Source organism: Hyaena hyaena, unplaced genomic scaffold (assembly GCF_003009895.1).
Source record: "Hyaena hyaena isolate Hyena2069 unplaced genomic scaffold, ASM300989v1 scaffold_252, whole genome shotgun sequence".
Classification (NCBI taxonomy): domain Eukaryota; kingdom Metazoa; phylum Chordata; class Mammalia; order Carnivora; family Hyaenidae; genus Hyaena; species Hyaena hyaena.
Window position 1 is genome coordinate 981437 of NW_024080884.1, and position 17081 is coordinate 998517.

Here is a 17081-nt window from a genome sequence, read left to right on the forward strand (position 1 = left end):
CAGGCTTTGAATAGAACCTTTTCAATACCTAAAATATATTTTAAATGCAACATACCCAAAACATGATCTTGATTTTCTGCACTAAATTTTACTTTCTCATAGGAGTCTCAGTTTTAGTATCTAAACTCATTCCACTTTTAGAAGCCAAAAACAATTTGAAGTTATCCTTGACTCCCCCCTTTCGCTCACACCCCACATCGGGTCTGTATGAAACTCTATTGGCTTTACCTTCAGAAGACATCAGAAGTACGATTCCTTGCCTAGATTGTGACAATAGACGCCTAACAAGACTCTGGCCCCCTCTTTTCTATAAAGTAGCATATTTTCTACAGACAGAGTGATTCACTTAGAACGTAAACCTGATAATGCTATCACTTCACTCAAATCTCTTCAGTGGCTTTGTACCTTACAAACTTTGTAAAATCAAAGTTCTTACTGTGGTCTATACATTGCTTCATGATTTTGACTTTGTGTAATTTCTTATCTCCTTTCATATCTTATCTTACCTCCTACCATACCACCCTCTGTTGGTTTTTGCTTGACCCTGTGTCTAAAGTAAAACAGCCTCCTTGCTGTTTGGTTCATGGGGCATTGGGCACTGAGCACTTCGTTCTGGGAAGAATAATGGAGCATACTAATTAAGTGGATGGACTCAGATGCTATATTTCTTGGGTTTGATCTCTGGTTATGTTTCTTACTATTTTTTTTTAAACCTTGTATAGTAATTTAACCTTTCTGTGCATCAGTTTTTTTAATCTGTGAATGGGGGATAATAAGGATATGCCTCTTCTAAAGTTTTGGAAAGGATAAATGAATAAAACCATGTAAGTGATCATGAACGGATCGGTTATCATCATCATCATCATCATCATTAACATCGTCATCATCATCGATGAAGCAGAAAACAAGTTCTAGAACTTGACAGCACATCAACAAGAAGTTTGTAGCCTCCAATGTTTCTTTCTTTCTTTCTTTCTTTCTTTCTTTCTTTCTTTCTTTCTTTCTTTCTTTCTTTCTTTCTTCCTTCCTTCCTTCCTTCCTTCCTTCCTTCCTTCCTTCCTTCCTTTCTCTTTCTTTTCTTTCNTTTCTTTCTTTCTTTCTTTCTTTCTTTCTTTCTTTCTTCTTTCTTTCTTCTTTCTTTCTTTCTTTCTTTCTTTCTTTCTTTCTTTCTTTCTTTCTCTCTTTCTTTAAGTTTATTTACTTAGGGGCACTTTGGTGGCTCAATCGGTTAAGCAACTTCACTTAGGTTATGAACTCGTAGTTCATGAGTTCGAGCCCCGCATCAGGCTCTGTGCTGACAGCGTGAAGCCTGGAGCCTGCTTCGGATTCTGTGTCTCCCTCTCTCTTTGCCCCTCTCCCACTCCCTCTCTGTCTCTCTCTTCTCTCTATCTCAAAAATAAATTTTTAAAAAGGAAGAGAAAGAGGCTAGAATTCTCTCTTTCTCCACAATATGAGGTAACAATGAGAAGACAGGAAACCAGGAAGAGAGTCCTCACTAGACATTGGCACATTGACTGATCTTGGACTGACAGCCTCCAGAACTCTGAGGGATAAATTTCTGCTGTTTAAGCCTCTCAGTTTGTGGTGTTTTGTTACAGCAGTGCATGCCAACTAAAACATACATGTTTTGTTAATCATTTCAATAGGTTTAGGTAGAATGCAAAAGGTTTCCTTTAAAATCATTACACTAACTACTACTAACAAACATTACAAACTAACACACAATTCTTCCACCTCTAAGTACCTTAAATGGCTGAATTTCAGAAGGAATTCTCTCAGGGAAATTTACCCTTTCATTGTTGCTACTAACCCCCTCAAGCTTGAATCTGGTGTAGAACTAAACTCTATTTGATGAATTAGCACGACATCCCAAGGAAGTGTAGAGAAGATGCTGGAAGAATCTCTCATAACATCACTTGGGAAAGTGTTCGCTCCAGTTCTCTTCCTTTATTTTCCTTCTGTGTACCCTCAAATAATGATGATAATGATTAGATCAATAGTAATACAGTAATGATTGATATCAAGCTTACAGGGCTCATTGAAAATCCTGGATGAATTCATTCAACCCTTAAATGATACTTTCAGGTATGTTTATTGTAATCTCCATCTGATTAAAAATGAAATCAAAGCACAGAGGGCTTATGTGATTTGTTCCTTGTCACACAGGTAGAAAGAGGCAAACCGGGGTATGATGGCTCCAGGACCTAGGCTCTGCCACAGACCTTCTTCACTGCCTCTTGGTAACCTTCCAGATAACCACTTCTTTAATTATGTAACTAATTAGGGATTATTGACTGTCGAATGCCACTGACAAATGAACATGTTACTAAGAAGTTAATTACTACCAAAAATGCTAGGTGACATAGAGAATATTTAAAAAGATACAAAACTCATCTTCTTAAAAGCCCAAAACAGGTGATAAGGTAACAAAAATATTATCAGAATACAACTGGAAGGAAAACAGGAATTCAGTAAATGAGCAGAGAAGCTACTTTTACCTTTCCCAGAAAATAAAGCTTGTTTGGAGGATATGCATCGTGAGGCAGAGGGTATAAACGATATTCTTTCATACAATAATTGTCTAGCCAATACTTTATTATGAGGAAATTGGATTGTTAACATATTTTCATGTCTCCATAAAATACTATATAATAAACAGTCCTTTTCTGATTATTCTCTGTTTGCCCCTAACTCTCGGGATCCTTTTCTGCCCTGTCTTGCTCCAAAAGTGTAGTTTCCGAGAACTGAATCATTGAGTCTACACTGTCCTCTTGCTTCCGGTTGGGTTTGGCCAATGGGAGGCAGGGCAAGGGTTGGGAGGGTGCAAGCAGAGAGAGGCCAGGGTATTTATCTCGCTGCTCTCCCGTTGCATGGCCGGAGTCTCGTCAGTTGTTGCCTTTTCTCACTAAAGCCCTAAAGCTATAGTTCCTACTAGGCGTTTTCTCTCAATAAGTCTAGCTCTTACTGGTCTCTGATAATACTGTACCATCTTATGTCTGTGAGGTCCAAGGGTGATCACGGCTTCTTTCTTTTGCTAGAATGGCGTGTGTTGCCACCCTTATTGGTTCCTTTACTTCAGTATATAATCCTTTTATTTTTTTTTCAATTAAAATCTATTGAATGAGCCCCCTCTTTCCAGCCAACACCTGAGATGCAGTATTATACTTGCCACTTTCTGTTGTTATGCACATTTGTTAATTTCCTTTCTAGAGGAGATTACTGAGTAAAATAGTAAAAATGTTTTAAATGTCTCTGACCCACATAGCTAAATAGCATCCAGATAATTTATATCATTGTTTTTAAAGATTACTTTTAACATTAACTGGGAGAAATTCCAGTTACATGGCGATTTGCATGTGCTGGAACCAAACCCTTGCCTGAAGGTTATGCCCTCCCCTAGCTGTTCCCGGAGAGGCAGTTCCTGGTCAGAACTCTCCCCAGGGTCCCCTTCATTTCACGGTTTCTCAGGGTGTAGATAAGTGGGTTGAGCAGTGGGGTTCCCAGTGTGTATACCAGGGAGATGAACTGATCTTGTTTGGGGTCATAGCTGGAGTTGGGGCGCAGGTACATGAAGGCACAGCAGCCGTACTGCAGCAGGACCACGGAGAGGTGAGAGGAGCAGGTGGAGAAGGCCCGGTGGCGGCCAGCTGCCGAGTGGATCTTGCGCACCGCAGCCACGATGAAGGCGTAGGAGGTGGCAATGAGGAAGAAAGGCATGGCAATGGCCAGTGTGGCCACCACCAGCACTGCCCACTCATGGATGTGGCTGTTGGCGCAAACGAGTCGCATCACTGGTGGCACATCACAAAAGAAGTGCTCGATAACCCGCACCTGGCAGAATGGCAGCGAGAAGATGAAGGCCACCAGTTGTAAGGACAGGAACAAGCCAATGAGCACGGAGGCCATGACCAAGTGGACACAGAGGGTTAAAGTCACAGTGAGCGGGTACTGCAAGGGGTGGCAAATAGCAACATACCGGTCATAGGCCATGGCAGCCAAGAGGAAGCAGTCGGCGCTGCCAAGCCCAATGAAGAGGATCATCTGAGTGGCACAGCCCAGCAGGGTGATGGTCTTCTCTGACTGTAGGGTGTTGGCCAGGATGTGAGGCACCACCACAGCAGTGTAGCATATTTCTATTCCTGAGAGGCTGCCCAGGAAGTAGTACATGGGCGTGTGCAGGCGGGCTTCTGCCTGGATGGCCACCACAATTAGGACATTCCCACCGATGATCAAGCTATAAACCAGGCTGACCCCAAGGAAGAAGAAGATGCGGAGCTCTGGGTGAGAGGGATAGGCCAGAAACACAAATTCCATCAACACTGAGCGATTTCTCCAAGTCATTGAGCTAACGAAGTTTCTCTGCTGAGAGTTACAAAGCAGGAGGGAAAATCAGACCAACAATATATTTAGTTCACACTCTTGAGCCATGTTCTCATCTGATCAAGTCTGGAGTTAGAAACTTAAAATTATTAAGACTAATTCTCTCTTTTCCTCTTTTACCAAGTCTCTTCACATAAATATCTACAACTTAATTTCTAAGTGCCAAGAGTTGGCCTGAATTGTATAAAAAAAATTTTTTAAGGAAAAGAAGCAGAGGAAGTTTGTAGCACCTGACACAATTTTTAGTAGAAGCGGAATGAAAATTAATTAATTCACAAGAAAGTGTCAAGGAATTCTTGAAAGCAGGGGTCAGTCATTAAGGTGAGGGTGGGAAGGTATTCATTCATTCACTCATTCATTAACTCATTCATTCACACATTTATTTATTCACACATTTATTTATAATGCCTCCTGAGGGATTGCCTCGGGTATATATGGCTGTACCACTGAAAATCTAGTCGTAAGATGGAAATTGAAGGAAAAAAACAATGCCCATGGACAAAGAGCTCACATAGGTCTGAGATGGACAGTGTCAGGGATGAGCCTCCCACTACTGATTTCTCTATTCATTCCTAATCAAAAGAAGTGCAGGACATGAAGGAAACAGGGAGTTTTATCATAGGGCTCCTCCTGGCTTGTGGCAGTATGGGGAACTATGTGATCATAAGCTGTTGGAGATCTAAGAATCTTCCTGTGGGTCTGGGGTGAATAGGAGAGACAAAGTCAGTCTCCCATCTATTTCTCTTCTCTTCTAAGGAGCTGAAGGAAAATCCAGCCTCCTGGATTTCTTGCTTCCTTGAACACCTTGTGATGAACAGACAAAACTCTCAAAGGGCATCCATTCTGCTATTTTCCCAAGATCAACTCATAGTCAAGAAGGTCGAAAAGAGGGGACATATGATCTCGTTTCAACTTGCCCATTTTTAAAAATATTTATGTATTTATATATATATATAGAGAGAGAGAGAGAGAGAGAGAGCACATGGGGAAGGGGCAGAAAGAGAGAGGGAAAGAGAGAATCCCAAGCAGGCTCTGTGCTGTCGTCACAAAGCCCAGTATGGGGCTCCAACCCATGAACCGTGAGATCATGACCTGAGCCAAAATCAAAAGTCAACTGACTAAGCCATCCAGGTGTTCCTCAGCGTTCCCATTTTCAACATTAATTATTTTTTTTAAATTTTTTAATGTTTTATTTATTTCTAGGAGAGAGAGAGAGAGACAGCGTGAGCAGGGGAGGGTCAGAGAGAGAGGGAGTCACAGACTGAAACAGGCTCCAGGCTCCGAGCTGGCAGTCAGCACAGAGCCCGATGCGGGGCTCGAACCCATGAACCGCGAGATCATGACCTAAGTGAAAGCTTAACCGACTAAGCCACCCGGGCGCCCCTCAACATTAATTATTTATGATGAGCTTTGAAGAAAAATCTTAAGCCAGAAGCACCACACCAGTACTAACTGTGCACGTAGACCCAGCTCCATGTCACAAGCCTGGGGAAAAATGTGACCAGACTGTCCCAAATATTCAGAGCACCTGGGTCAAGAACGAGTCTGTTGTTTTTCCAACTGCTGACCACCAGTGTCCAGTTCCTATTAATTCTCTTTTCTTCTCCTGAACTTCGGTCATGCTTTGAATGATTTTTAATATCACGTGTCCTATTCAACATTTTATTAAAACACTAGTAGAGGGAGTGCATCCTTGTGAAAATCGGTTTTGAAATTAAATGATGTGGTTTCAATAATCCCAAGTCCTGGCTCTGCGATGCTGGGCAATATATAATTTTTCTGAGTCCTACTTCCTTTATTTTACAAATGGGGATAATAATTATACTTAGTTCTAAGGGTTCTTGGTTGGATTAAAAGAGATCATTGTGTAAAGTATCTACCGCAATGCATAGCCCATCGCAAGAGCAGTTCAATAACAGATAACCATCATTATTATTCATAAGTTCAAGAGCAGACATCTGCCCTTATTTACATTTTCATCTCTCATGTCACCAAGCCCAATGTACAAATTATAGACATTTGATAAATATATGTTGTATGGATAAATATACTAAGCAAAGCATGCCATTTATACTTTTTTTTCCACTTTCTCTTTCACTTTTAAGGTGATTTCATAATCAAATAGTCTGTTTAAGAGCAAGCCTCCATGGAAAACAACTTGGTAACGAACATTAGGGCTGCCCTGTGGAAAATATCCTGTCCCTCAGGAACATAACAAGTAGAAGGCTATAGCAAACACATCTAGGGCTAGTTTCCCACTTACGTTTGATAGAGGGCTTTGGAATCTGTGTGATAATGATGACTTTAGAACATTTTATGATAGCCGCACTGCTGTCATTATAATAGTGCTCTCCAAGATCTGTAATAAAATATTTACAAATGAATTATCTATAGGGCACGAATTCTTCGTGCTGGAGAGAACCTCAGAAATTACCTAGTTCAGTCCTCTGTCAGATATTTGAATTTTCCATACAACACCTGAACATCAGGTCCCCTTCAAGGCCTCCGGAAATTCATTACTTCCTGACTTTCTTGTTTTGTTGTTGGATAGCATAATTCCCTAAAATTCTTTTCTTGTAATGCCGGAAACCTGCCTCTGTAACCTCTACATTTCATTCTGTTCCATGTCATGGGGACATTTTTTAATGAAACACTTCTGGAACTAAGAGCTTTTATCATGCAGCCCTAAATTTTCTTCCCATTTTCTTTTTGGTGTTCCTTGAACGACATAGTTGTGTTATGTCTCAGTTTTAACTCTGGAAATGCTTTCATTTTTGTTGTTGTTGTGTTTTGTTTTGTTTTTGAGAGAGAGAGAAAGCACGAGCAGAGGAGAGGCAGAGGGAGACAGAGAGAACCTTAAGCAGTCTTCATGCTCAGCCTAGAGCCTGACGCAGGGCTCAATCCCATGACCCTGGGATCATGTCCTGAGCTAAATTCAAGAGTCAGATGCTCAATCGACAGAGCCACCCAGGTGCCCTGGAAATGGTCTAATTTTAAATAACTTACTTAGAAATATGCTGCATGGGACACATCACAGGGATGGTCAAGTACAAAAAGATCTGAGTATCAGCTAATCTGCCCATTGGCAGTCTATTGCTTCAGTCTAACCAAAATTAGATTCATCCACTATATTTCACTGTTTTAATAGTCTGCTCAGACATGGACTGATGTAGCTCCCTGGATGATAAAACTGTAAACATTATTTTTTCATTTTCAGAGAAGCAAAACATATTCATCATCCCTTTAACTGTGGTTCATTGCTCTAGTCTGTTGAGACTGACATTTTAAAAAATCTTCAATTTGTGACTCTACATCTTAACTATCCTTTCTGCAGTCACTCATATTTATTTTTATTGAGTAAGCGCTAAACCCCACATACAATGGTGCTCCCTTACCAAGCACTTGTACATGCTAAAGAGAGACATTGTTAAAGAATCTGGTATGTAAATATAAATATATATATAACTATATATAAATATATACCAGATTCTGGTATATATTATAAATATGAATATATATTTTATATTTTCTATATTATATTATGTTATATTATATATAAAATATAAAAATATACTTGCATGTATACCATAAAATTTTATGTAGATAAATCTCTGACTAAGTGCAGTAAAGAAGGTGTTACAAGATTATACAACATGTGGCTCTGGCATAGTTTGTGATTAAGGCATTCTGAAAAGGGTTCCTTGAGGAAGTAATATTTAAGCCTCGATCTGAAAAATAGAATTAATTAGGAGAAGAACGATAGGCAGAGTAAGGGGGTCGATATTCTGGACAGATGAAAAAGTGGATTGTATGGTTCAAAGAGAGTGAAACTTATAATCACACATCATCAACTTGTTATTCCAAGTTGTTCCTAAACACATTGCACAGTAGAGACACAAGAGAAGGGCACCCCCGCCTGTGCCCAGAAATCTGCCCCGGGCGGCACCCGCTCCTGAATCCACACCTATCTCAGTGCCTACAGGCCACATCCCCAGCACATCTGCATCTTCCTTATTACCGCTCCCACCAGGCCAGCTCCACGTGGCAAGAGTGTCCTGAAAACCTTGTCCATGTGCGTTCTGGAAATGCAAGATGCCTAGACTAGAGTGGCTGAAATTGTCGAGTTAGCATTGTGTAAAACAAGGGGGTTAGCAGACTTGGCAATACCGTACCCCAGGTGGAATCTCAAGCTTTTATTTATTTATTTATTTATTTATTTATTTATTTATTTATTTATTTTTGAGAGAGAGAGAGAGACATACAGTGTGAGCGGGGGAGGGGCAGAGAGAGAGGGAGACAGAATCCAAAGCAGGCTCCCGGCTCTGAGCTGTCAGCACAGAGCCTGATGCGGGGTTCGAACTCATGGACCGCAAGATCCTGACCTGAGCCAAAGTTGGAAGCTTAACCAATGGAGCCACCTGGTCGCTCCTCAAGCTATTATTAATAGCAATGTCACTGGGACAGATCAACTCACATTAATGTCTGTCTCCTTTTGTTTAGAAAATGCAAATAATAATACTCATCTAATGGAGTTGTGATGGAATTAAATGGGATAAAGTATTTAGAATCCTTGGTTGAAGTGTGAAACCTATTAAGTTGCATAATGAATGTTAATTCTTCTCTCTTTTCTTTGGATCTGTTAAAGGAATATTAATAATACCTACTTCATAGCAGAGGATTAAATGATATTCCTTACAAGAAAAGGATTTTTATTAATCCTTAAACCTTATCCAAACTTACAGTAGCCATTCCTTCAATATTTTTTAGGCTAAGATTAGCTATTACTGTTTTAATCAGAAGAATAGTCCTTCCAAGTGAATTCAGAGGAACACTGTAAGCCATGGGCTGAATGTGCTCTACAATCCTAGAGTCTCTACTTATAAAGTTAATACTTGCTTTTCTAGCCTGGTGTCAGTGCATACCTGGTTTGTTGTAAATCTAGAAGGAGTTAGAAAAAAAGTTCTTACCTTTATCATGAGAAGGGGGAGAGGTGTACAGAGCCAGTCTCCTCAGTCCTATTATAAGAGACAGAAGCGAGCAGGTGAGGCCTGATCGCTCTGGTGGAGAAAGAAAGGACCAGGAACCCAGAAAGTTCTTCCCCGTGGGATGGAGGCTTTAGTAACCTTCCCAAGAAAATTTGTAGAAGGGATAAATTGCTTTGCTATCTAGAGTCTTTCCCCATAAATTCTGTCTCTCCCAGGGGGTGGTTTGATGATTGTTGATCTCTCCTGTTGCCAGATAATGAGTCCAATCCAAAACTGTCCTTGCACTTGGGATCTCCCATCAATGGAAGATGCAGTGAGCTTGTCAAAGTGAAGACCAATATTAAACCCTTTATCAACATCGCAGCATCCAATATAATTTCCGGAGCAAATAGGACATTCCCTAATCAAGGTCATTTGTGTCTCCTGTTTCAAGGAGTTGACTCCCACCAGACTGCCATAGCTGGGTCACCCCAGGTCCCAAATTATTATAGCCCTGGGGCGCTGAGACTGTATTTTATACTTTAGGGGCGCCTGAGTGGCTCAGTCAATTAAGCATCCAACTTCAGCTTAGGTCATGGTCTCATGGTTCATGAGTTCAAGCCCCACATCAGGCTCTGTGCTGACAGCTCAGAGCCTGGAGTCTGCTTCAGATTCTATGTCTTCCTCTTTCTCTTCCTGTCCCCCACTCACTTACACACACACACACACACACACTCTCTCTCTCTCTCTCTCTCTTTCTCTCTCAAAAATGAATAAACATTAAAAAATTATATTTTCTATGAAAAAGGGGACTCTGGTAATCTTGGTTATATATAAAGGAATGAATTGACGGGGAACACTAGACAGACATTTAACTTTCCTCTGTCACTTTTTAAATAACTCCCTCACTGTGATCTTTCAGAATTTGAAGAAACCATGTTTCACTCAGTGTACCATACAGACTTAAAGGTTTGATCATGTCCCTGCTCAGATATCACTTTGCAGAGTTAAACTTGCTAATTTTAATATCTTTACCCTTATTGCATTTCTCTCCCTTATCTCCATTGACTTATTAGTTCTTTCACAATGGAAGATACTTTTAAAAAAATATTTTTGATGTTTTTTATTTATTTCAGAGAGAGAGAGATAGCGTGAACAGGGGAGGGTCAGAGAGAGAGGGAAAAACAGAAGCCAAAACAGTCTCCAGGCTCTGAGCTAGCTGTCAGCACAGAGCCCGACACGGGGCTCGAACCCACGAACGGTGAGATCATGACCTGAGCTGAAGTCAGACGCTTAACCGACTGAACCACCCAAGTGCCCCGGAACATACTTTTGATATGTTCTTTTTGATACCTGATAATGACACCAACTTAGGGTTCAGTCATTTAAAGTTTGGTTCATCATTGATTGACTGATGAAACAAATATTTATGTACTATGATCTGCTCATCACTAGGCTAAGTCTGGGCACCAAGATGGATAAGACAAACAAGATTTCTGCTTTCATGAGGCTTATGCTGTCGCTAGTGAAACAGGCAATAAACATAGTAAATAGGTCAGTTAGGTATTATCAGATAGTGATGAGTCCCATCACGAACATATAATAGGTTAAAGGGCTAGAAAGTGACTGGAAGAGGAAGATCATCAGAAGCTTCTTTGAGGAGGTGATATTTGACCAGAAACATGAATGATGAGAAGAAGCAATCCATGAAATATGGGAGAAATAAACGATTCAAACACAGGGAAATGCAGTGGAAGTAGTAAAGAACTCAAAGCTGGAAGAAAAAAAAATTCAACATGTCTAAAATAAAAAGTATTGAAATTTAAGCATACCCAGGCATATGGATATTGGAAATCCCATCATTCAGAGACCTTCTTGAAGAAAATGAGATGTAAAGAAGCGGCCTGATTTGTATAGCATCCAAAAAGTCAGGGGCAAAAATAGGACTAACCTGGCTCTTCTGATTTCGTCTAATAATGTCCACTGACTATTGAGCATTAAAACCAGGTGGCTCTTCAGGATCCCAAGGGAAGTGAGTAGAGAATAAGTATCTATTTTTAAAAGATCATCACACTGCTTTGAATAAGTCCTCAGACCAAGGATTTAATATTTTTCTAAAGATTAAAACTAATCAGAGTGAGAATTTTTTGAAATTGAATATATCTCTAAGAACTAAATGATTGCATAATTTGAAGTAATACTTCGTATGATGAGTTTTTAGTGAATACAGTGTTGTTAAAAGGATTCCCTCACATATTTCTGATATACGAATGTAAATAATACCACTGAGACTGAAAATTATATCAGAGCCTTTTTTTGTCATTTCCCAGGCTGTGGTGGTCATTTTTATGTATTATCTTGGCTAGGCCATAGTCCCTAAATATTTGGTCAAACACACGTCTAGATGTTACTTGTGAAGATATTTTTTAGGTGAGGTTAACAATTTAATGAGTAGGACTTATGTAAAGCAAACTATCGTCTGTTATGTGAGTGGGCCACATCTAATCAGTTGAAAGCCTTAAAAGGAAAAAAAAAAAAAAACCAAAAACCTGAGGTCCCCTTAGTAAGAGGGAATTATGCCTCTAGACTGCTTTCACATTCAAGCTGAAACTTTATCTACCCCCTTGGTATTCAGCCTGCTGGCCTACCCTGCAGAGTTTGAACTCACCAGACCCACAATGGTAGGAGCCAATTCCACAAAATAAGCTTTCCTTTTTTTCCCTTTTTCTCTTCATACAACCTATTGGCTCTGCTTCCTAGAGACCCCTGTTTACTACAGTTTTTTATACCAAGAGTGGTTCTAGAGGAACAGAATATTAAGGATTAGTTTTCGGAATTGGTTTTGGGGCTTGTGGAATTGGTTCACTGATCTGATAAGATTTAAAGGCACTAAAGACTCCACTTGAAATTGTAAAGAGAACACTGAGAGTCTATGGTGTGATGCAGCCACAGAGAAATGCAAAATATTACCACTGGTTACAACTAAGTCAGTACTTATGGAAGCAAGGTTTTGGGTGACCATGCACATGATACCTTCAAATATTTTTGTCAAAGTGATGAATATAATGAAATTGGCTGTTTGCTTCTAAATGCACTAGAATAAGTGGGAAAGAAAAGGTTGAGCCTGGCAACTCAGATTCTCAGCTCACGTATTTCATAAATGACCTGAAAACTTCCACGTCTGCCTGAAAGAGACCAATGTTTTCTGTAGTTGTGAGCTGAGGTTGCTGAAAAACAAACCCAGAATCTCATTCTGTGAGTGGCTGGTTTACAATGTAAGTTGGATTCCTAGTCTCGCAGGGTTTCCTCCTGATACTCGAAGCCATTAACTGGGAAGGAATGGGATCCTGAACATTGGAATGGAGATATATGGGATAATCCTGATGAATCCTGGGACATAGAACCCCTAAATTGTGATGTGTCTTCTTTGGCAATAGAACAAGCCACACCACTGCCTCTGAGGAGATTAATCCTGCCTTACCTATAATGGCCTCCCCAAGGGATTTGCCCTGTGAGACACCACTGTTTCTCCATAGGATCCACTCCCACCATTCCTCTTTGTTTCTGGACCTATAACTAGGCTCAAGTGCCAGCAGGCCTTGAAAGATGGGGTACAAAGTCTAACCTACAAAGAGATGCATTACATCATAAAAGAAATACATGATTTTTTCCCCTAATTTATACAAACAAAAATTTGGGAAATTACGGGGCGCCTGGGTGGCTTAGTCAGTTAAGCGTCCGACTTTTGCTTAGGTCATGATCTCAGTTCGTGGGTTCGAGCCCCGCGTCAGGCTCTGTGATGACAGCCAGCTCAGAGCCTGGAGCCAATTTCAGAGTCTGTGACTCCCTCTCCCTCTGACCCTCCCCTGCTCAAGCTGTCTCTCTCTCTTTCCTAGAAATAAATAAAAAATATTTTTTAAAAATTTGGGAAATTTGTGTAGGAAGTGGATATTAAAATGTATGAGTTAATGATGGAAGGAACACAAAGTTGGATCAGGCTGAATTTATCAACATGGGTCCACAAAGCATAGATTCTAGATTAACTTTGCAACTTGGAGTGTTAGGGCTCTAACGATTTGATTGTTTGGTTGAAACATGGGTCAGTAGGGGGGCTACACCAAAATGAGTTGAAGTACGAGTACTGCCTTCATATATTGTAGAGAAAAATAATTGAAAAGCTTCAGGATATTAGATGTTAGAGTGGATTTGTCATTAAGACCTGCTTACCTACCCCAGGAGAGTTCAGAAGACACACCTTTCACCATGATTGTGAGAAACAAATTTATAAGGGGAGCCCCAACATTTTTGAAGGCTGTGTGATTGCCTTTCACTCTGTCAGAGATTTCTTTTTTTTTTTTATTTTTCTTTTTTAATGTTTTATTTATTTCTGAGAGAGAGAGAGGCAGCGTGAGTGGGGAGGGTCAGAGAGAGAGGGAGACACAGAGTCCAAAGCAAGCTCCAGGCTCTGAGCTGGCTGTCAGCACAGAGCTCGATGTGGGGCTCAAACCCATGAACTGTGAGATCATGACCTGAGCCAAAGTCAGACACTTAACTGACTGAGCCACCCAGGCACCCTTCTCTGTCAGAGATTTTAGTGAGATCTGCTGCCTCTAACTTGGGAAACCTAAATGCACTAGAAATAATTGGATCCCAGGGTGGCGAGGGCCAAGCAATGGTACTTAATTGTCAAAGATAGGGTGGCTGTGGTTACTATAATGCACAGAATCAAAGCAGTAATCAGAATAGTCTAATTCACAGAGACTTATGGCTTTGGCTAGTTGATCACAGTGCTCCTAGAAATGAAACAATGAGAAATCTACTACATTCTTACTTGATATGTATAAGTGGAAGAGTTCCAGATCAAGTGAACAAATGTATAACTTGGATCATAAAACAAAGAATCAATTCCCAGACTTGAACTAGTTTACAAACCTAGAACCCCTTGACTGAAGGGGAGGCTGTGTCCTCATGAGGAAGGACCCTACTATGCTGCCAAAAATGTATGCTGTTAATTTTTTTTTCAGCTTTCCCCAAAGGGACCTATAGACCTTCAGCAACATTGGGGGAAAGGAAATAACCAGAATTTTCAAGACTACTATACACTGACTATGAACTGATACTAATTCCAGGAGACCTTAGTCAGAGTAGGTGCTTATGGAGGACAGGTGATCAAAGGAAGCATCTGGCTTGGTGGAGTAATGAATGACCTTTTGAAGATAATTACAGCACCAGCTAGCTGACGATACCTTTCAGGGCTGGGGAAAGTTTCTCCAGAAAGTTTTATGTATTCTAAATCAGCATATAGTAGTATTTCTCTCATCGCCAGGACTCATACTTATCCCATAGCCAGGACTTGCAAATCAGTGGGTGAAAATGGGAGAGGTACCCTGGTTATCCACTAGCAAAACTATTCCTTTCTGTCCCCATGATCTTATGCTTTGTTGGTCAAGAGATCTTTGTACCAATGGGGGGAATGATTCCACCAGGAGACATAACAATGATTCTATTGAACTGGAAGTTAAGACTGTCACCTGGCCAGTCTTTGGGTTCCTCATGGCCCTGAGTCAACAGGTAAATAAGGTGTTACTGTACTGACTGGGGTAATTGATCCTGATTACTAAGGGGAAATTGGACTGTTGCTCCATAATAGAGGTAATGAAGACTATGGTTTTTTTTTTTTAATGTTTTATTTATTTCTAGGAGAGAGAGACACAGCGTGAACAGGGGAGGGTCAGAGACAGAGGGAGTCACAGACTGAAACAGGCTCCAGGCTCCGAGCTGGCAGTCAGCACAGAGCCCGACGCGGGGCTCAAACCCACGAACCGCGAGATCATGACCTAAGCGAAAGTCGGACGCTTAACCGACTAAGCCACCCAGGCGCCCCTGAAGACTATGTTTTTAATACAGGAGATCCTTTGGGGTATGTCTTAGTACCACCATGCCATGTGGTTAAAATTAACAGACCACTACAACAATTCAATTCAAGCAGAACTGTAAAAGTCCCAGACTTTTTAGGAAGGGAAATTTGAGTCACTCCACTACATAAAAACCCATGACAATCTTGTGATACTTTCTAAGGAAAAAGGAAATGTAGAATGGGTTTTGGAAGAAGGGGTTTATAAACACCAGTTCTGAGCACATAATCATTTGCATAAAATGAGGACTGTAATTGTTATGTGTGTTTCTTCTTTATTTTTTGAATGAATATGTTTGTGTGTGTGTGTGTATTTTCTTTTCTCTCTTATCTCATTACAATTTAACATAAAATGTATTAACCTTACATTGTAGTATTTAAGCATTATTAATGTTGCATCATAGTATTTAAGCTAGAGTATAAAGGATAAGGGTGAACATCACCCAAAGATTTTGTGTGCTCTTCTGGGGAAAGGATTAGTACATTTTTGGTTATGTACACAATAATTGTATCAGGTTAAGTAGAAATATGAGTGTTACTGTCTTTATTTGGAGATAAAGTATGGTTTAAGGAGATGAGTATGGATGCCAACTTGACAAGAGGTGGATTGTGATGGTTACTTTTATGAGTCAATTGGCTAGGCTATGGTACCCAGTTGTTGAGTCCAACACCAGTCAAGATGCTGCCACAAAGGTGTTTTTTAGATGTGATTAACATATAAGTAAGTAGACTTTGTGTAGGTCAGCTTACCCTCCATCACGGGGATGGGACTCATCTAATCTCTTAAAGGTTTTGAGAGAAAAGGCTGAGATAGCCAGAAGCGAAAAGGATTCTTTTTTCCATTGTCTTCAAATTCAGGATGGCAACTGATGCCTGCTGGAACTTTCAACCTGTTGGCCTAGGGTAAACATTTTGGATTTGCCAAACTTCACAACGATGTTAGCCAATTGTTTGCAAACAGTGCTTTCTCTATCCTGTTTGTTCTGTTTCTGTGGAGAATGCTGAGCAATACAGACTCAATACAGACTGCTGGAGAGTTTGGTCATGACCCTTAATGACCCACTCTTGTTTTCCCATAATTTAGGGGGTCGTATGTTGGCATAAATTGTTCTCAACACATGTTAATTCTCAGAGTAAACTGACTCTGCACCACCTTTGCTGGCTTCCTTGTACATTCCTGGATTGAATGTGGGATTGAATAGATTAGACCCAACCACAGAATGTTGTAATGTACAAAAGAGGCTTGATGAAGGAAACAGGTACATTAACCAGGTTGTTACTTGTCATACTTTAAAGGATTTTTTTAAGCTTATGTATTTATTTGAGAGAAATAGAGAGTAAGCAGGGATGGGCAGATAGAGAGAGGGAAAGAAGAATCCCAAGAAGGTTCTTCTCTGTCAGTGTAGAGCCCAAGGCAGGGCTCAAACCCATGATCCGGGAGATCATGACCTGAGCCGAAATCAAGAATAGGTCACTTAACCAATTGAATCACCCAGGCAACCCTGACACACTCTAAAGACAAAACAAGAATAAGGCATTTTAGGTGAGATATGCTTTTGAACATCTTTCAAGCAATCAGCTAATACCATTGCTTCTCAAGAAGAAGCTTCAAAGATAATGACATTGCTTCAGAACAAATGTAGACTTTTAATCAGTGGCTAAGTGATTAATAGGCTACAGTAACCATGTCAATCTTCAGAGTTTTAAAGGTTCAGAGAACTTTAAAGACATGAAAGTGAACTGTAGCAAACAAGCGTGTTAGGGACAGAATAAACGAAAATCCAAACTTTGGAGAAATAAATATAAATCTGGCATTTGTGGGT

General features: G+C 40.3%; 1 protein-coding gene across 1 annotated transcript; it reads right to left on the reverse strand.

Annotated features, from left to right (window-relative positions):
- Positions 1 to 3396: 3396 nt before the first annotated feature.
- Positions 3397 to 4341, reverse strand: LOC120240302 (olfactory receptor 10W1). Its single transcript, XM_039245018.1, has one exon. The coding sequence runs from the start codon at positions 4339 to 4341 to the stop codon at positions 3397 to 3399; it is 945 nt and encodes a 314-aa protein (XP_039100949.1).
- Positions 4342 to 17081: the final 12740 nt, after the last annotated feature.

What these genes read in the sequence shown, in the direction of transcription:
- LOC120240302 (XM_039245018.1), bottom strand. Translation starts at nt 4,341, where the DNA reads ATGACTTGGAGAAATCGCTCAGTGTTGATGGAATTTGTGTTTCTGGCC.